The 20,142-nt window shown below is 37.0% G+C and overlaps 1 protein-coding gene across 3 annotated transcripts in view; it reads right to left on the bottom strand.

The window, feature by feature from the left end:
* Window positions 1–2,345: 2,345 nt before the first annotated feature.
* Window positions 2,346–20,142, bottom strand: part of msmo1 (methylsterol monooxygenase 1) — a 30,886-nt gene continuing 13,089 nt past the window's right edge. For all 3 annotated transcript variants that reach the window (XM_039759624.1, XM_039759622.1, XM_039759623.1), the window contains exons 4-6: window positions 19,304–19,430; window positions 17,318–17,472; window positions 2,346–5,890 (exon numbers count right to left, since the gene is read on the bottom strand). In XM_039759624.1, the coding sequence (XP_039615558.1) occupies window positions 5,701–5,890; window positions 17,318–17,472; window positions 19,304–19,430 (472 nt within the window). In that variant the 3' untranslated portion in view covers window positions 2,346–5,700. The remainder of the gene's footprint in view (window positions 5,891–17,317; window positions 17,473–19,303; window positions 19,431–20,142) is intronic.

The raw sequence follows: 20,142 nt of genomic DNA on the forward strand, positions 1-20,142 counted from the left end.
AGGAATTACCGCCTCTGTGGTTTCCAGTGATGGTTAAATAAATAAGTAGTGCATGAAAAAGGAAAGCCACCAAAATGGGATCAAGCTTTTAAATTGAAGACAGGACTCCTGACCAATGAATGAGGGGGAGAGGCAAACCTTCATTCAAAAGCTTTGATCCCATGTGTGTGGGCTTCCTCTTTATGCACTACTTGGATTTTTCTGAAAATATTTATAGTTTAGCAAAAATGCATGTGTTTTGCACAATGTGAGCATACGACTGGGTCGCTTCCTATAGTGAAGTGAAATTTTGGTTTGGGGTCTGTGGAAGAATGATTTTAGGGTAACATAGCATTCATCTTAAAGAAATAGCATAAAGGGTTAATATATGTCAGAAACCTGTTCAGGCACACCAAGAAACCAGATGAAGATCAAGTGAACCACAAAATGGACACTGAAATATAAGAATTGGTTTAGGATGGAATATAAAAAAATGTACTGACGCATGACTAAGAAATCAGCTCATGTCTTAAAAACGAGAATGGACAGTTGTTACATGCACAGAAATTTCAAGGGTGGTGGCGCAACTCAAAGGTATAAGAACCACCAGAATATTATACAGGGTGGCGCATGAAAAACCGAACCGTCTCCGACCGGCTGGCTCGAGCTATTATACCAGGCGGGTGCCGTCGCGATTGTGGAGCCTCGTTGTTGAGACGGGGTCAGCAGCCCCAACTGTGCATTAGTAAGGAAGCTGTGAGCCAGTGGGTACAGCCGTGCGTGAAAGAGATCCGGAAGATGTATTCTCTGTAGCAGAGGACTGGAATAGTGTAGGCGTATGTGCCTACCGGTTCTTTTAAGGAAACGCGGGACATTTTCACACAGAAGTTTCCTGGCGTAAACCTACCAGCAAAGAGCTGTATTCATGAGTTGGTGAAGAAGTGTCGTAAGCCTGGATCACTTGCAAACTGCAAAACGAATCGGGCCCCATCCGTTCATACACCTGCTGTCGCAGCAGATATTCAGGGACAGATGGCCAGAAGCCCTAGGAAATCGACACGTACTGTAAATTGGCAAAACAAGCAAATGTTTCGTGCAAGTCTTGTCAACGTGTGTTCCACTCACTACAAATGAAGCCGTACAGAAGGACGACGACAGTGAAAAACGTGGATTTTATTGCACGTGGCTCCTTCAAACAATTGCAACTGGATTTTTGTATTGCACTTCTTTCGTTTCGTGTACGGGACGTTGGAGTTGGAGATTTTCGTGTGCTACCCTGTATAACAGACTGCGCTACAGGCCAGCAACTTCACGTCTCTGCCACTCGCGTATGTGGATTTCACTTTCATGAAATCACAAATCTTTTAATTCTCACGGATAGGCCTCTTCATTGGGAAGAAACATTACTTTTCCCTGATGGCAATACGAATTAGACGATCTAAAAGTCTCCGACTTAAAGTTTAAATCCGAACAATATATTCAAACTCTTTTGGCTGTTCCATTATTTCACCGAGTGATAATTTCTGCTTGTTTGCGCTAATGCAATCTTTACTATAATTTTTGAATTTTCGTACTTCCATTAACTCTTACCTGCTCTGCATGTGTATTGCGCCAACATTTTTGAATTTTTTATGACGTTCTACTTTGTTACCTGCTCTTTGTCTTTTATTTCCGGTCCCGGCCGTGGTTAAATCTCTTGGCACAAAGTCTCGCCTCACGGGACGTGAAAAGTGTCTTTGAGAAAGTCACGTCTTGTCTCTCTTCCCAAGATTTTTTATTATAATAGAGAGAAATCATTTGGATGTAAACCAACCAGAGTAAAATGTATGCATTGATTGACACTGTATGTAAATTCAGTAGTTTATAAAATGAACTTATGTTCTTTCTTTTCTTGGACTATTCTGACCAGGCTGTAACAGACGCTCCCTCCAAGGCATTTTGCGGAGGGGTAATTAAAACATACAATGAACAGCTTTTCTCCTGCCTGATTACTGAATTGTCCTGTTACAGGATGTTTCTTTCTTTAATAAGATGTTAAACTTCAACCACAGGTCAAAATATTCACGCCTGGACTATGTATTTAATGAGTGCACCTGCACTTTATTCTACCCTGGGCAGTGCCAGATACCCCTGCTAATTTGCTTAGAAAGTTTATAGTATCTGTGCCACTTCCATAGTATCTGTGCCACTTCCTAAAACATAACTTTTATTTCAAGGGACTGTTTGGTTATTGTATTTTCACCTTTAAATGCGCAATATTGGATCTACAAAATTCGTATCTATTAACAGGACAATAAACAAAAAAAACATTACTACAAACACGATGAAACTGCCCTGTGAAGAAACCAATACATGAAATACAGCACTCAATCATGAAAAAAGTTTATTTTACAAATTTTTGCAAGTTAACATTCCACAATTTCCAGATGTTGACAATGAATATAACTTTTAATGAATGTAAACATTTAGTTATATGAATTTGTCCATCCAAATTAAAATATGTACAGTATCAAGCAGGGTAATATCTAGTACTTTCTATACATGGAATAAAAACTATAAGGTTATGGTATTCTGTTCTTTTAAAAAAAATAATTGTAAAAGTTGCTTTTTTGAATGCTATGCAGTGGTAAGTGGGCAAAACAAAAACTATTTCACAAATATGAATGAAAGACTCCCTTTCATTTATCCTTTGCAAAGAAGTTTTAAGAAATTCCCATTTAAAGAGTCTTTTGTACATACCAATGTACTACAAAACAAAGAAACAAGAACCAGAATAACCCTCATTGATAATACAGAAGACCCAAAACAGCCTTATGAACCCCACTTGATTGTTTCCAAAAACCTCATATTGCCTCTGTAGTTCTCAAACAAGCACACCTCTTTTTGTCATGACTCTTGATTTATTTTTAACTTAGTTACTATCATTTTAATAAACATAACTCTGAAATACTGCAGTAAAATTGTGTCAACTGCCATAATGTGTTGTCACGCACATGCGTATGGGAGGCAGCTAAAAGGACCAAAAGAAGGTAATTCCACGCCAAGCCAGTGGGTGGCAGGGTGCAGTAAACCTCTCTCTTTTATTCCTGCAGACCAAACACGGGAAATTCTGCCTGGACCCTATGTTGTCGGTTCCAGTTTCTGGCCCAGATGGTGTAACTTCCTGTTCCGGCTTCGATTACATCACTTCCTGTTCCAGTCACGATGTCATCACTTCCGCCAACCTGCCTTAAACAGTCAACTGCAGCTTGGGAACTCAGTTGTGATTTGGACTCAACCTGTACACTGCCGTACTATCAATTTTCATTTCTTTGCAGTGGGCGGCTGCCCCAAACCTTTTTCCTGTGTCAAGGCGTTTCCTTTCACAGTGTATAAATAAAATCATAAGCATTTTGTTAATCACGCAAAAAAATCAGCTGAACCGAATTTCACAAAGTGTTGCATGTTCCTTGTCCTTTGTCTGACTTAAAATACAGGCTGTGTGTCAGATCTGAGAGAGGGGTTAGAATGGTAGGGGGGCAACCCAAAAACCAGCGCTGAAGCAGGGACTACAATTCCCATCAGGCTGCAGGAGTATGCTACGGATGCTGTAGAATTTCGTAAACGGGATGCACAACAAAGTTTTTCACCAGCATAAGCGCGATCTTAAAACACCACCAGGTATGTACAGCATTTTCTTTCCAGCTAATTTGGATAACAGTTTTATTGTCTTGCTGGATTACAGCTGTTGTCTAAGAGCACACCTTTTTGTCTCATTTTGGGTTATGTTTAGCCGTGTTGCATTTCCAAATGATTTTTTTCCCCCCATTTACTTATAACAGCAAGGCCGGGCACTTCGACTGGTAACTTCATTATTTAGTTTCACATTAGGAAACACACAGTACATCTGCAGAGGTGAAATATGTCAAAGTGTTAGGCACAGCTACACTAAAGGTGTACATACAGGAATACCTCGGACTCTCAATATTTGGAATACAAATATGGTGTCTGTCACTACTGCTTGGCGCTCGTGTTTTGCTTCTGCTAAATGATCATTATGGGACTAGCTTTTGTATTCAGTTAGGTTTTTATAAAACAAAAACACCTTCCATACATTATCAGGTTCACTTAATTCAGCAGAGGACCACAGATGATGGTGCGTAGCCCACCAACAAACAAACATTCACAGAGACATCTTATTTAGAGTAATTTAATGCAACTCTTAAGAAGTCCCCTGAAAAAAAAGTTAATTCGGGCATTTAAGTGCAAAGTGAAGAAAGACAGTGCCTGAACTGAGGACTGAATGTAGAACTCTTGTGCTGTGAGGCAGCAGCATTAATCATCTCACCACCATATCACCATTTAAAACAAAACAAGACCCTACGTGTAAACACTACAGACTTTCATATGAAAGTCAAACATGAATAGTATTTTTTTTTATATATAAGTTTTCATAAGTCAGCACTTAAATAATCAGGGATGTCCAAGGCTCCACATATAACAATGACAGAGGCATGGATCTAAACCCATGTGTTCCATTACAGGATTGCAAAATGGCCACAGCCCATTCCTAGCCACACTGGGTGTAAGGCAGAAACCAGCAGTGAAAAGGGAAACCACTCCCTTGCACATCACAGCATTTGGCCTTCAACGTTCATATCATCAGGGTGTTGTCTGTCAGCCCTCCTTTATGTGTCAACGCAGAAAGGTACTTCATTTTTGCCAAATCTGCTGCAAAAACATTAACACTGGGGAATGTCTTAATCATCTCAAAGTACTTGCAAAATAGTAACATATTACAATGACAATATATCGTTTTTATAAAAGGCACCTTTCTGATTAATGAAATTAATTTCCCCCTGTGGCATGCTGAGCACTAATTTCTTGTGTTTCGCTGACACAAAAATTACAATTTGTTCTGTTAATGACAAATCATAGAAAGACTTCGGTATGGATAATGGTTAAACTGTTTCTCAAATGTATTGGTTTAAAATAGCCTGACAGTACGACAACAGACTTTTGATCTACCATAAGAAGTGGTGAACATTTATTTTCAGCCCTTATTTTACTTCACCTTTGAAGAGTAAGGAATTCACATTATTTTGATACCCTGAAGAAGGTTCCGTCATGGTTTCCTTGTTGTGTAATAACCAAATGAAATATAAATAACAAACATGCAGTCTGTGCATTGCAACTCGTACTAAGAGGCTGAGTGACCAAATACATAGGAGTAACACTAGGGGACAGTATAATATTTGTGTTGTATTAAATACCTATCATGTGCAGTATGAAGTGTTGCAAGCTAGACGTTCATTTGTTATCTCAGGGAAACTAGAAAATGCCTTGACGGTAAACCATTCCAACAGAACACAAATACTGTGAAACATTATGGTGACACATGAAACTCTGACTATTATTAAATAAAGCTTATATATTAAAAAGCACAAAAGAACAGCTTCTTTACCTTTCAGGGCTCAATGCAAAACTCAGAATCAGTGCTTTTGAGGTTGTCTTGCAGGCTATTTATAATGTAGCATGAAGAATGATGGAATTTTGTCCAACCACTTATAGTAAGTACTGTATGATGCTTCTTAAAAGCCAAAGCAGGATTCTATAAATGTTCAATTTTCTTCTTCTTATATTTCCTTCCACTCAGTGAGCAATCAGTGCATCATCAAGAGTTGCATGTGCATTTAAAATGCATTAGACAAGTGTTAAAACTTACAAAGTCTTAAAGAATGCTCACTCCGTCTTCTTCTGTTCACATTTTTCTTGATAGGTCTTGTACTGAGAATCTGTGCTGAAGATTTTATCCCACCAAGTAAAGCTAGAAGAGTAGTTCCCAACAAAATTCATGTGGTGAAAATCATGGAAGCGGGCCCCAGCATAGAAAGGCACAAGATGCAGTGGATTCATGGGGATATCATAGCCACTAAATCCAAACACACAACAATAATGAGTACTTTTAAAGCTGCACTACACAGTATAACATTCATATGTTCAGTTTACAAACCCAGTTACTATAATACAGGGTGGCACAGGGAAACAAGAAATTTTCAGTTAACATTTAATGCACAAATAAACACATTACAAAATATATTTAACGATGAACGGTATTGTGCAGGATATGCAATTAATGATGATAATAAATATTCATTCAATATTCATTTTATGTTTTGAAAAAAACATCATGAAGGTGTTGTCCATTTCTCCATACACATTCTGACAGCCTATTGTGGACATTTTACATTTGAGGCATTTCATTTTGTTCAATTCTGGAGCATTTCTTAAGTACACATCTATACTAATAAAAGGCAAAGCCCTGACTGACTGACTCACTCACTCACTCACTCACTCATCACTAATTCTCCAACTTCCTGTGTGGGTGGAAGGCTGAAATTTGGCAGGTTCATTCCTTACAGCTTCCTTACAAAAGTTGGGCAGGTTTCATTTCGAAATTCTACACGTAATGGTCATAACTGGAAGCTGTTTTTCTCCATTTACTGTAATGGAGTTGAGCTCGAAAGCCGTGGGGGGCGGAGTTTCGTGTGACATCATCACGCCTCCCACGTAATCATGCAGTACGTAGAAAACCAGGAAGACCTCCAAAAAGCGCTGAAGTAAACATGCTTTATATAATTGAGAAGGCAGCGAAACAATAAGAAGCGAGCAAGTGGCATATACAACCATATTCATGAGTTCTGCTACTTCGGAAACAAAGCACGGTGTAAACCTAAAGTTTAAATTAAGTTCATAGACAAGCTGCCGCTGGCGTTTGTAATTTAGTGCCTGCCCATATAAGGCGGTCCGTCAGCGGTAATCCAATAGAAACACTGCTGCTAAATATTCACGGGTGAAGGACTGTGCTTATGCAGAGGAAGATGAGATGGTCAGGGTGGTGTTTTGGCACAAACTCAGCGAAACTGCGAGAGAAACTTTTAAGTGCCGGGTCTTAACTAACATTACATACAGCCGTGGACATTCCACGACATGGCACCAGCACATGAGCACCGAGCGGCTCTGAACTGACGCAGTGCACAGATAAAAAGCAACAGTTCCAAAGAGCGCTGAACAAAACCGAATTACACAATTGAGAAGGCAGCAAAAAAATATGAAGCGTCTGATACATACAAGCATATTCATAAGTGCAGCTACTGCGGACACACGGTGGAAAAAGTAAATGTGCCGCTAAAGGAAGACAGCGTAAAAAAAAACAAAAAAACCCGTGCATGCAGTATGTCACGTCTCAGATAAAGAGGAAGACTAGCTGTTTATTGATGCAGTAAGAAATGAATCGATGAATGAAACCTGTTGGCTTTACAACGACTGACAAACACGGAATGTAACTTGAACACAACACATCCTACAAATACGAACCTGATTGAAAGAAATAATGATAATCAAATCCTTGATGACAGCAACACTCAATAACACTCACAAAACAATTACTGTATATTGACAATCATGTTACGTTATTTTTAAAATGTTCCCTTTTCTTTTTCATAACTTCTTTAACTTCCGCTGCGATACGCGGGTATATATATATATATATATATATATATATATATATATATATATATATATATATACCCCGATCTACATACTCGAATAATGGATACTTTATTCACCATCAATGATTGTTTTGGTAAAGCCATACTCAGTGTATTCATTAGATGAACGGTAAAAAAGTAAGAGCGAGGGGAGGGTAACTTACTGAGGCACACAGGCAAAACCACAATAGCACATGGGCTCGATGTACTGTAGTGCGCGTCAACTCGATCTGAATTGCGCAATCACATTCGACAAAATATATCTTTTCAAGTTCTATTTAGTCCATATGTGTCAAACTCAAGGGCCGCGGGCCACATCCGGCCCGGCGTGTAATTATATCCGGCCCGCAAGATCATTTTATATACTGTATTATTGTTATTAAAGCCCGGGTATATGAAGCGCTGGTAACACAATAAACTACAGATCCCATAATGCAGCGCTTCAGCTGCCTTGCCGAACACTTACCACGTTAATCAAGTCTAGCTTATGATGCTGCAAGTTATTGCGAAGCTAGCCCACACAATGCCGAAGAGAAAAGGTGATTCTGAACATAGAGCCTTTAAAAACCGATGGGAGGCTGAGTATATGTTTACTGACATTGCCGGTAAACCTGTGTGTCTCATTTGTGGAGCTAATGTGGCTGCAATTACAGAATTTTACCTAAGACGCACTATGAGACTAAACATCAAGATAACCTGAAAGACCTGAATGCAATGCACAAGATACAGAAAGCAGAAGAGTTAAAGAAGAATCTGACTCTTCAGCAGATGTTTTAACCCGTGCACAATCACAAAGTGATTTCAAGTGAAGCTACTTTTATGGGAGACACAAATGCACCAGTGCAACTTGCCCCACTTTCCCTGTTGCCAAGTAATGTTGAACCAAGTCGTCACTACGGTCTTCCCAAATACGCATTTTGCTGATAAACTGAGCGCACTGCGCACTGAGTTCGCACGGCGCTTTGGTGACTTGAAGAACAAAAAAAGAATTTTGAGTTGTTTCGCAACCCATTTGCCGTCGATGTGGAAACTGCACCTGTGCAGATTCAGATGGAGGTGATTGAGCTGCAGTCTAATGGCACACTGAAGGCAAAGTACGATACTGCAGGGCCCGCACAGTTTATTCACTCCATTCCCGCAAAAATGCTCCAGCTCCGTCTACATGCGGCTCCAACCTTGTGCATGTTTGGTACCGCATATCTGTGTGAGAAGCTCTTCTCAGTGATGAAGACTAACAAAACAGCACACAGGACTCGCCTCACTGATGAGCACCTGCAGTCCATCCTGAGAATCTCCACAACACAGAACCTCACATCAAACAGAAACAAACTTGTTGCCAAAAAAAGATGCCAGGCGTCCAGCTCTGATAAAATGACATAAGAGCAAAGACAACTGAATGATTTGATTTGTTATTGCTGAAAAGAACATATTTTATTTATATTTCCAGGTTTTGTTATGCAGCATGTTCATATTTGAATTTGTATAATTTAGACAGGATATATTTTTATGGAGAGCAAAATATAAGTTATTTAAGGTGGGAGTTGATTTATTCAGGAATAATATTCCTGTCTGTTTTTTTTTCATATTTATGTTCAAAAAAGTTAAGTATTAAAAGTTTAGTTTTAGTGTGTTCAATAAATGTTTATCCTGTTCAGCCTGCGACCTAAAGTGTGTTTCGGATTTTGGCCCCCTGTGCAATTGAGTTTGACACCCCTGATTTAGTCGACACAAATATCTTTGGTTGGAATGTAAGGCTTAATTTACTCTTTACATTTGTATGGTGAAGAAAAATTTATGCAATGATGCCTACATTTAACTTACATTCCTACCAAAGATATTTCTGTCGACTAAATTAAAATTCCTTCTATTTAAAACTAGCAAAATACCCGCGCTTCGCAGCGGAGAAGTAGTGTGTTGAAGAAGCAATGAAAAAGAAAAGGAAACATTTTGAAAATAACGTAACATGATTGTCAATGTAATTGTTTTGTCACTGTTGTGAGTGATGAGTGTTGCTGTCATATATATATATATATATATATATATATATATATATATACACATACATATATACATACATATATATATCTACATATATACACATACATACACACACACACACACACACACACATATATATATATATATATACATACACACACACATATATAAACATATATATATACATATACATACATATCTACATATATACACACACAGCTATTTCGTATCAGTGCAATACGCTGCTTGTTAAAACGGATAACACCCGCTCTTACGTGCAAGTCTGCGTGGATATTATGAACTATCGTATTTGTTCAAGTTCTATTTAAATTTTAAATAGAAGGAATTTTTATTTAGTCGACAGAAATATCTTTGGTAGGAATGGTAAAAACAGACAGGAATATTATTCGTGAATAAATCAACTCAAACCTTAAATAACTTAAAAGAACAAACATTCAAATTTCTTTACTCTTATGTAAATTTATATAAAAATAAACTTAGATTTTAAATATCCCAAAAGATTTTGCTCTCCATAAAAATATATCCTTTCAAAATTATACAAATTCAAATATGAACATGCTGCATAACAAAACCTGGAAATATAAATAAAATGTGTTCCTTTCAGCAATAACAAATCAAATCATTCAGTTGTCTTTGCTCATATGTCATTTTAGAGCTGGACGCCTGGCATCTTTTTTTGGCAACAGGTTCGTTTATGTTTGGTGTGAGGTTCTGTGTTGTGGAGATTCTCAGGATGGATTGCAGGTGCTCATCAGTGAGGCGACTCCTGTGTGCTGTTTTGTTAGTCTTTATCACTGAGAAGAGCTTCTCACACAGATATGTGCTACCAAACATGCACAAGGTTCGAGCCGCATGTAGACGGACTTTTTTTGTTCTTCAAAGTCACCAAAGCGCCGTGCAAACTCAGTGCGCTCAGTTTATCAGCAAAGTGCGTATTTGGGAACACCGTAGTGATGACTTGGTTTAACATTACTTGGCAACAGGGAAAGTTGCACTGGTGCATTTGTGTCTCCCATAAAAGCAACTTCACTTGAAATCACTTTGTGATTGTGCACGGTAAAACGTCCGCTGAAGTGTCAGATTCTTATTTAATTCTTCTGCTTTCTGTATCTTCTGCATTGCATTCAGGTCTTTCAGCCTCACTGATGAGCACCTGCAATCCATCCTGAGAATCTCCACAACACAGAACTCCCTGATGTTTTGTCTCATAGTGCCGTCTTAGATTAAATTCTGTAATTACAGCCACATTAGCTCCACAAATGAGACACACGGGTTCAGTAAACATATACTCAGCCTCCCATCGGTTTTTAAAGGCTCTATTTTCAGAATCAACTTTTCTCTTCAGCATCGTGTGAGCTAGCTTCGCAATAACTTGCAGCATCATAAGCTAAGCTGTGTATAGGCAAGGCAGCTGAAGCGCTGCATTATGGGATCTGTAGTTTATTGTGTTACCAGCGCTTCATATACCCGGGCCATTAATAACAATAATACAGTATATAAAATGATCTCGCGGGCTGGATATAATTACGCCGGGCGGATGTGGCCCGCCCTTGAGTTTGACACATATGGACTAAATAGAACTTGAAAAGATATATTTTTCAAATGTGATCGCGCAATTCAGATAGAGTTGACGCGCACAACAGCCTGCATGCATCAATAAGTCATCCTCCCCTCGCTCTTACTTTTTACCGTTCATCTAATGAATACACTGAGTATGGCTTTACCAAAACAATCATTGATGGCGAATAAAGTATCCATTATTCGAGTATGTAGATCGGGATATATATATATACACATATATATACCCGCATATCGCAGCGGAGACGTAGTGTGTTAAAAAGCTAGAAAAGAAAAGGGAACATTTTAAAAATAACGTAACATGACTGTCAATATACAGTATTTGTTTTGTGAGTGTTACTGAGTGTTGCTGTCATCAAGGATTTGATTATCATTATTTCTTTCAATCAGGTTCGTATTTGTAGGATGTGTTGTGTTCAAGTTACATTCCGTGTTTGTCAATCGTTGTAAAGATGACAGGTTTCATTCATCGATTCGTTTCTTACTGCATCAATAAACAGCTCGTCTTCTTCTTTATCTGAGACCTGACACACTGCATGCACGGGTTTTTTACACTGTCTTCCTTTAGCGGGACATTGACTTTTTCCACCGTGTGCTTTGTTTCCACAGTAGCTGCATTTATGAATATGCTTTTGCTGCCTTTTCAATTGTGTAATTCGGTTTTGTTCAGCGCTCTTTGGAACTGTTGCTTTTATCTGTGCACTGCGTCAGTTCACGTGAGCGCTCGGTGTACATGCATCGAAGTTCCCAGTTGTGCTGGTGCCATCTCGTGCTATGTCCATGGCTGTATTTAATGTTACCTTAGTCCTGGCACTTAAAACTTTCTCTCGCAGTTTCGCTGAGTTTGTGCCAAACACCACGCTGACCATCTCATCTTCCTCTGCATAAGCACAGTCCTTAACCCGTGAATATTTAGTGGAGTTTGCTATTGGATTGCCGCTGACGGACGGCCTTATATGGGCAGGCACTAAATTACAAACGCCAGCGGCAGCCTGTCTATGAACTTAATTTAAAGTGTAGGTTTACATCGTGCTTTGTTTCAGTAGCAGAACTCATGAATATGGTTGTATATGTCACTTTCGCTTCGCTTCTTATTGTTTAGCTGCCTTCTCAATTATATAATGCATGTTTTCTTGAGCGCTTTTTTGAGGTCTTCCTGGTTTTCTATGTACTGCGTGATTACGTGGAAGGCGTGATGATGTCACACAAACTCCCCCACGGCGTTGAAGCTCATCTCCATTACAGTAAATGGAGAAAAACTGCTTCCAGTTATGACCATTACGCGTAGAATTTCGATATAAAACCTGCCCAACTTTTGTAAGGAAGCTGTAAGGAATGAACCTGCCAAATTTCAGCCTTCCACCCACACGGGAAGTTGGAGAATTAGTGATGAGTCAGTGAGTGAGTGAGTGAGTGAGTGAGTGAGTGAGTGAGTGAGGGCTTTGCCTTTTATTAGTATAGATTCAAATAGAACTTGAACAGATACGATAGTTCATAACCACGCAGACTTGCACGTAAGAGCTGGAGTCATCTGTTTTAACAAGCAGCGTATTGTACTGATACGAAATAGCCTGCCCATTTATTATTTAGGAATGGATAAATAAAGATTTTGTAGAAATAATGATTTTCATTTTTCTTCCTTGATGGATTCTGCCACCCCCAGCAACAGTTAACCCCAAAGAGTGTGTGTGTGTATATATGTAGATATGTATGTATATGTATATATATGTTTATATATGTGTGTGTATTGTGTATATATATATATATATATGTATTTGTGTGTATATATGTGTGTGTATGTATGAATATGTATGTAAAGATGTAGATATATATATATATATGTGTGTGTGTGTATATATATATATATATGTGTATGTGTATATGTATAGATATGTATATATATAGGTTTATATACTGTATATGTGTGTGTGTGTTTTCATTACTTCTTTAACACACTACTTCTCCGCTGCGAAGCGCGGGTATTTTGCTAGTAGTAAATATTAGAAAGGCTTGTATTTTTATTACATTCTGAATATACAGAAAGAATGAAAAATCTTTACAACTTCAAAATGTTAAATTTACTGCATACAGTGATGCTCAGTATGTTTTGTCATTATTCAGAAGTTTCCAAAATCAAAACCTCTGAAAGTGAAATTGTATGAAATGAAAATCAGCATCCACAAGTGTCTCTCTTACCCACCAAAAAGACATTCTGGTGCCATTTCTCTAAAGGATGCCTCTCTTCTGGAAAGGTCTATTATACCAGACAAGGTATGAAATGAAAACTGTGCTGTGACGTTTCAGCCAGGGTTCCCCATGAACCTGGGGTTCAGAGGTCTCTTTAATGTCTTTTTTGTTCACTGCTATATTCTGTGTGCTCCCTAAAAAGCAGATCAAGTTGCCCATCATCACAAGGGATTAGCCTCAGCCCTATAAAAGGCCAAGGAAAACCCAGAATCATTTGTGGTTCATTGTGAATATGCTCATGGTGGTAGATAAATCATCCTGTGTCTATTTCTCATGTTGATTATTGGATTTTTGTGACCTTTCGCTCTGCCTTTTGACTACTCTTGGATTTATGTTTGCTATAGGGACTGCCTATTTGTAAGGCATTGCCGTATGCGTCCTTTGTGCTCCTCTGAGCAATAAATGCAGTTTATTTATAAAGATTACACATTTCTCCTTTTTCTAACTAGCCTGTGTCTAATGGTCTTGCTCCCTCTAATGGGCATTTTGAGTCATTGTTCAGAACTATGTGCTTAGAAAATCTTTAGTTCATAACATGTGGTAAGCTTATTATAGGTTTTCCCGATTATATTAGCAGAAGCCACTGTACATCTTCTTTTGATATGGCGGCAAAGAGAACAAAAATTATTAGGGAAGAGGGGTATCTGCCTTTAAAATACATTACTATTCAATACATTTATTATATTGACTGACAATACTGTTTCCATAGTTTAAAATAAAATATATAAAATGCAATATTCATGTCATGCTAATGATATATTCAAGAAACTGACAGCCTTAATAGTCAGGATTTCAGTCTACCCTCATATATATATATATATATATATATATATATATATATATATATATATATATATATATATATATATATATATATACACACACAGTGGTGTGAAAAACTATTTGCCCCCTTCCTGATTTCTTATTATTTTGCATGTTTGTCACACAAAATGTTTCTGATCATCAAACACATTTAACCATTAGTCAAATATAACACAAGTAAACACAAAATGCAGTTTTTAAATGATGGTTTTAATTATTTAGGGAGAAAAAATCCAAACCTACATGGCCCTGTGTGAAAAGTAATTGCCCCTTGTTAAAAAATAACCTAACTGTGGTGTATCACACCTGAGTTCAATTTCCGTAGCCACCCCAGGCCTGATTACTGCCACACCTGATTCAATCAAGAAATCACTTAAATAGGAGCTGCCTGACACAGAGAAGTAGACCAAAAGCACCTCAAAAGCTAGACATCATGCCAAGATCCAAAGAAATTCAGGAACAAATGAGAACAGAAGTAATTGAGATCTATCAGTCTGGTAAAGGTTATAAAGCCATTTCTAAAGCTTTGGGACTCCAGCGAACCACAGTGAGAGCCATTATCCACAAATGGCAAAAACATGGAACAGTGGTGAACCTTCCCAGGAGTGGCCGACCAAAATTACCCCAAGAGCGCAGAGACGACTCATCCGAGAGGTCACAAAAGACCCCAGGACAACGTCTAAAGAACTGCAAAAATGGCCTGCATGGCAGATTTCCAAGACGCAACAACAACAACAACATTTATTTATATAGCACATTTTCATACAAACAGTAGCTCAAAGTGCTTTACATATTAAAGAATAGAAAAATGAAAGACATAATTATAAAAAATAAATCAACATTAACATCGAATAAGAGTAAGGTTCAATGGCCAGGGGGGACAGAAAAACGCAAACCACTGTTAAGCAAAAAGAACATTAGGGCTCGTCTCAATTTTGCTAAGAAACATCTCAATGATTGCCAAGACTTTTGGGAAAATACCTTGTGGACTGATGAGATAAAAGTTGAACTTTTTGGAAGGCAAATGTCCCGTTACATCTGGCGTAAAAGGAACACAGCATTTCAGAAAAAGAACATCATACCAACAGTAAAATATGGTGGTGGTAGTGTGATGGTCTGGGGTTGTTTTGCTGCTTCAGGACCTGGAAGGCTTGCTGTGATAGATGGAACCATGAATTCTACTGTCTACCAAAAAATCCTGAAGGAGAATGTCCGCCATCTGTTCGTCAACTCAAGCTGAAGCGATCTTGGGTGCTGCAACAGGACAATGACCCAAAACACACCAGCAAATACACCTCTGAATGGCTGAATAAAAACAAAATGAAGACTTTGGAGTGGCCTAGTCAAAGTCCTGACCTGAATCCAATTGAGATGCTATGGCATGACCTTAAAAAGGCGGTTCATGCTAGAATACCCTCAAATAAAGCTGAATTACAACAATTCTGCAAAGATGAGTGGGCCAAAATTCCTCCAGAGCGCTGTAAAAGACTAATTGCAAGTTATCGCAAATGCTTGATTGCAGTTATTGCTGCTAAGGGTGGCCCAACCAGTTATTAGGTTCAGGGGGCAATTACTTTTTCACACAGGGCCATGTAGGTTTGGATTTTTTTCTTCCTAAATAATAAAAACCATCATTTAAAAACTGCATTTTGTGTTTACTTGTGTTATATCTGACTAATGGTTAAATGTGTTTGATGATCAGAAACATTTTGTGTGACAAACATGCAAAAGAATAAGAAATCAGGAAGGGGGCAAATAGTTTTTCACACCACTGTGTGTGTGTGTTTATGTATGTATGTATGTATATATATATATATATATATATATATATATATATATATATATATATATATATATATATATATATATATATATATATATATATATATATATATATATATATATACATATACACACACATGAACATGTCTAACCAGATCACAAATAACCAAAATTCTACAGCATTCATTCAAAATTCTTGTAAAGAACTTTACTTGTATATACACCATACAAGAAACTATTTTTGTGTTCCTCTTTTAAGCTTCTTTAATTTTGAGTGCAATAGAGTTTTTACTGTTTCTGCTCCATACTATTTTCAGCATGGGCCTTTCCGTTATCAAAGAAATCTTCTTTGAACTGTTTTGCATTAAATTCAGGCTTCCCCTGAATTACAAACTACAGCTTTATGAAATTCAGGTATACAAAGCCTTTTTTGTATTATGAACTACAGTAATGCTGAAGTTTCTCAATTCCGAAGAGTACAGGATGATTTTCATCTAACGCATTCTTTCAAGTCATTTACAGTCATTCAATGTGCACCTTATAGCAGACTGCAGAAAGGGGCAGGGCTGGATGTTGGTGATGCACAACAATAGTCTCAGTCAGTCATTCTTACAGCTGAAGCTTGCATTTGTAAGCTGTGGTTCAGTTGGCATGTTATGTGTGATGCTCACATCGTCTCACGTTATCTTGAGCATCAGGACTTCAGAAAAAGATTGGGAAATCACTGGAAAAGCCCTCTGTGGTGGGCTGGCGCCCTGCCTGGGGTTTCTTTCCTGCCTTGCGCCCTGTGTTGGCTGGGATTGGCTCCAGCAGAGCCCCGTGACCCTGTAGTTAGAATATAGCGGGTTGGATAATGGATGGATGGGTGGAAAAGCCCAAGAAAGTTCAAATAGCCATTTCTTTGAATATGAAACCAAAAGTGATAAAGTATAGGTGAAGGGTTTTATTATACAGTATGATGAAATAATACCTTATTAGGGTTTATTTAGATGTGTAATGCTATTATTAAACTTATTCTATAAATTTTTATATTTTGATGTTAAGAAACAAAGTGAGTAATTTTTTGGGGCCATAGCACACTTAAAACTTCTTTTACTTAAATTACCCTATTGGTAAAATGAAAATTAACCTTATGAAGCAGGGCTTCAGGAACAGTATATATTTATAAGGCCAGGGGGAGCCTGTATGTTTAGTATATGATCATTTATATTTCCTTGAGGATAGTATATGGAAACACATTTATTCATCAACGTATTGTTTTGTTTCCCCAAAGGTTACAACTAAATTATATCAGAGCTACTGTATAAACCACAAATATATTAAAATGTAATATAATGCAAACAGAAACAAGAGAGGCCTACCTGTGTACATCAATTGTTTCCAGAAGACGAACACATACCCAAGCCCAGAGAAGAATCATGTGATTACAAAATACCATAATGCCAATGAAGAAACCAGCACCCAGGATAATTGTTTCTAAAGGATGTGCATATTCTGCTTGCATTCCAAATGGTGACTGCATGAACAAAAAGGAAATTCAAAATAAAGACAATTAAATTATATCTATAATTTTTCACACAATCTAATAAACTTCTCCTTTGATAAAGTAGATTTTCTGTTGCATATAAACCTTGTTAGAGTATATAGCATGGTGACCAACTATTCCAGTCTTTAAATGTCCAATTTTTAGGCCTAAATTAGACATACTGTACACAACAAATTATATCAATTATCAAGGTTGCCAGAGTTTATAGTAATGAACATTTACAGGACTTGAATGGCAAACTAAACTAGGACAGGTAGTGCTGAAAGGCATATTCCATATTTGACAGAGTGAATGTTACGTACAAACTGAGAATCTGCACTTACAGTAGATTACAGTGAGAAAAGTAGAAACCAGAGAAGAAAGAGGCCAGAAATGGCTAGATAATCTCAATGTCAAAAAATATGCTGGGTTCAAAAACCAGAAAGTATAAAAAAAAACGTTTCTGAAAATACGAGAAGTTAAAAAAAAAAAAATCTAGCCACGATTCTGAAGCCACACTAAAAACTACTAAACACTAAGCCAAAAATGAGGCAAACAATAAAGTTCTGATTTTTAAGATAACATCAAGGCTTGGAGAACAAGCACACTGTACTGCCGTCTTGAGTAGTTGATTTGGGATAACATTGTACGTTGCAATGAATGCCATGTGGCAATAACTGGCCTAGTTTGACGGACTGGAAACTGATTCGAAATGATGGCGGAAAAACGTCACCATCACGACATGAAACAAAAGTAAAATCAACAGGGGACAATCGGCAAACAATAAGGTTTAAAACACTATGTTAGTTAGCATAAAAGCTAATAAGCTTTAATTAATTAAAAAAATAAAACAAAATAAAGGGTTGATCTTAAAATACCATTTGAAGAAAAAAAAGAACACAAAATGGTGCACTTTTTTTTTTTTTAACACGTGCGATCACATCTTTCAGTTTTGTTTTTTTTTACTTTGCTAATAAATAAAAGTGTTTACTTTGTCCTTAAAAGTATTATTCTGAGCATATGAAAAAAGTACAGATGGAAACTAAGACTTTTTACTATTATTAGTAATCCAGCAACATTTCAAAACTTTTAAAAGCTTTGAATGCTGTAGAATTGTAAGATATAATGTGGCAAATACTTTCCTTTTCGGCTTATAACATGAAAACGACTAAGATAAGAATTATTAAGTGAATGTGCAGAGTCTGGGAAGGAAAAGGAATGCAGAGATGACAGATACTATTGTTATTGATGAAAAACGGAAAATGAACTAAGAGGGTTTGAGCATGTGGTGAGCAAGGCAGAAAAATGACTGGGTGAAAAAGTGCATGGAGAAGTTACTAGAAGGGTGAGCACATTAGAAAAGACAGCATTAACTGCACTAAAATTCCTCAGTTTAATCAGCCATTTTTATGAACGGTTTCTCCCGTTTCTTTCATTGCATACTCCAAAAAAAAAAAAAAACCTACAATTTCAATGTCTGATTATAAAAATGAGTGCTATTCAGAAAAGGTGAAACAAACATATATATTTACACAGGAAATGATTAATAGGAGACCAAATATATGTAGAAGGGAAAAATGCAAAATTCTTGTGCTACAGTTACATTTTTAGTGTCCAGTAGTTGAAAAGAATAGTTTCACTGCCCAATGAATGTCCCTTTGTTAGAAAAGGTTGTTATCCAATAAATAAAATAATGTACATTACACTAACAACTAAAACACGTGTCAAAGTATGTGCAGTGTAATACTAATACACCTTGAAAATATTTTACAGCTTAACAGTTTTTTTTTTTATTTAATCAAATTAAAATGCAACAACTTACTGTGAACTCATGATGAACTTTATGGATATATTTATATATTCTTTTATGGTGAAGAAGCCTGTGCAAGAAGTAATGCCATGCATCTTCAATTACTGCACAGCCAAAGCATTGCGCTAAAATGTAAGGCCTTGAAAAAAGAAAAAAAATATATATATATATTCTCATCAGATACAAACGTGTTATTATAAAATTACCCATTTGCATAATTTTTTTCATACTGCATTTTCTCCATCACCCTAACGGTGAAATAGTGTATTTTGGGAGAATAAAAATGCCACTTTTTATGTATTTTATTACTTGTTCCATGTAATAGTTCATTTTCTATTTTTAAAAATTTAATATAAGAATAATTAGCAATGAAAACATGAAATTCTGTACAAGGTCAAACAAAGAGAACATACAGACAGGTACATTTTTAGCTTAAAATGAAAACCAGATGTATAAGCAGAGCTATAGGAATTTCATTTGAAATGCTGAAAGAGAAAGGAAACACATATATATTATATATATTAAAAGGCTGTACCCGGGAAAGGTTTGAATTATATGGCCTCAGTACAACTGCAATTTTCAAAATGGGTTTTGAACAAAGTCTTTTGGAGGTGTGAGACAACCCCACTAATCATAAAAACTGGGTGGGCCGCAATTATCCAGTTTCAGAAAAGAAAATGAACACAATTGTATATATGTTTTTTTTTGCTTATGTGCCTGCAGACCCTCTCTATATAAACATAGTTAAACATTTTGTGCATGGCAAGGCTTTTTATTTTTTGGAAAATCCCAAAATAAAAAAATATTCCTCCTAAACTATTACCTAGTATTTTTTATTTTGTGGAATAGAT

The sequence above is a fragment of the Polypterus senegalus genome, chromosome 7 (genome assembly GCF_016835505.1).
Source record: "Polypterus senegalus isolate Bchr_013 chromosome 7, ASM1683550v1, whole genome shotgun sequence".
Lineage (NCBI taxonomy): Eukaryota > Metazoa > Chordata > Cladistia > Polypteriformes > Polypteridae > Polypterus > Polypterus senegalus.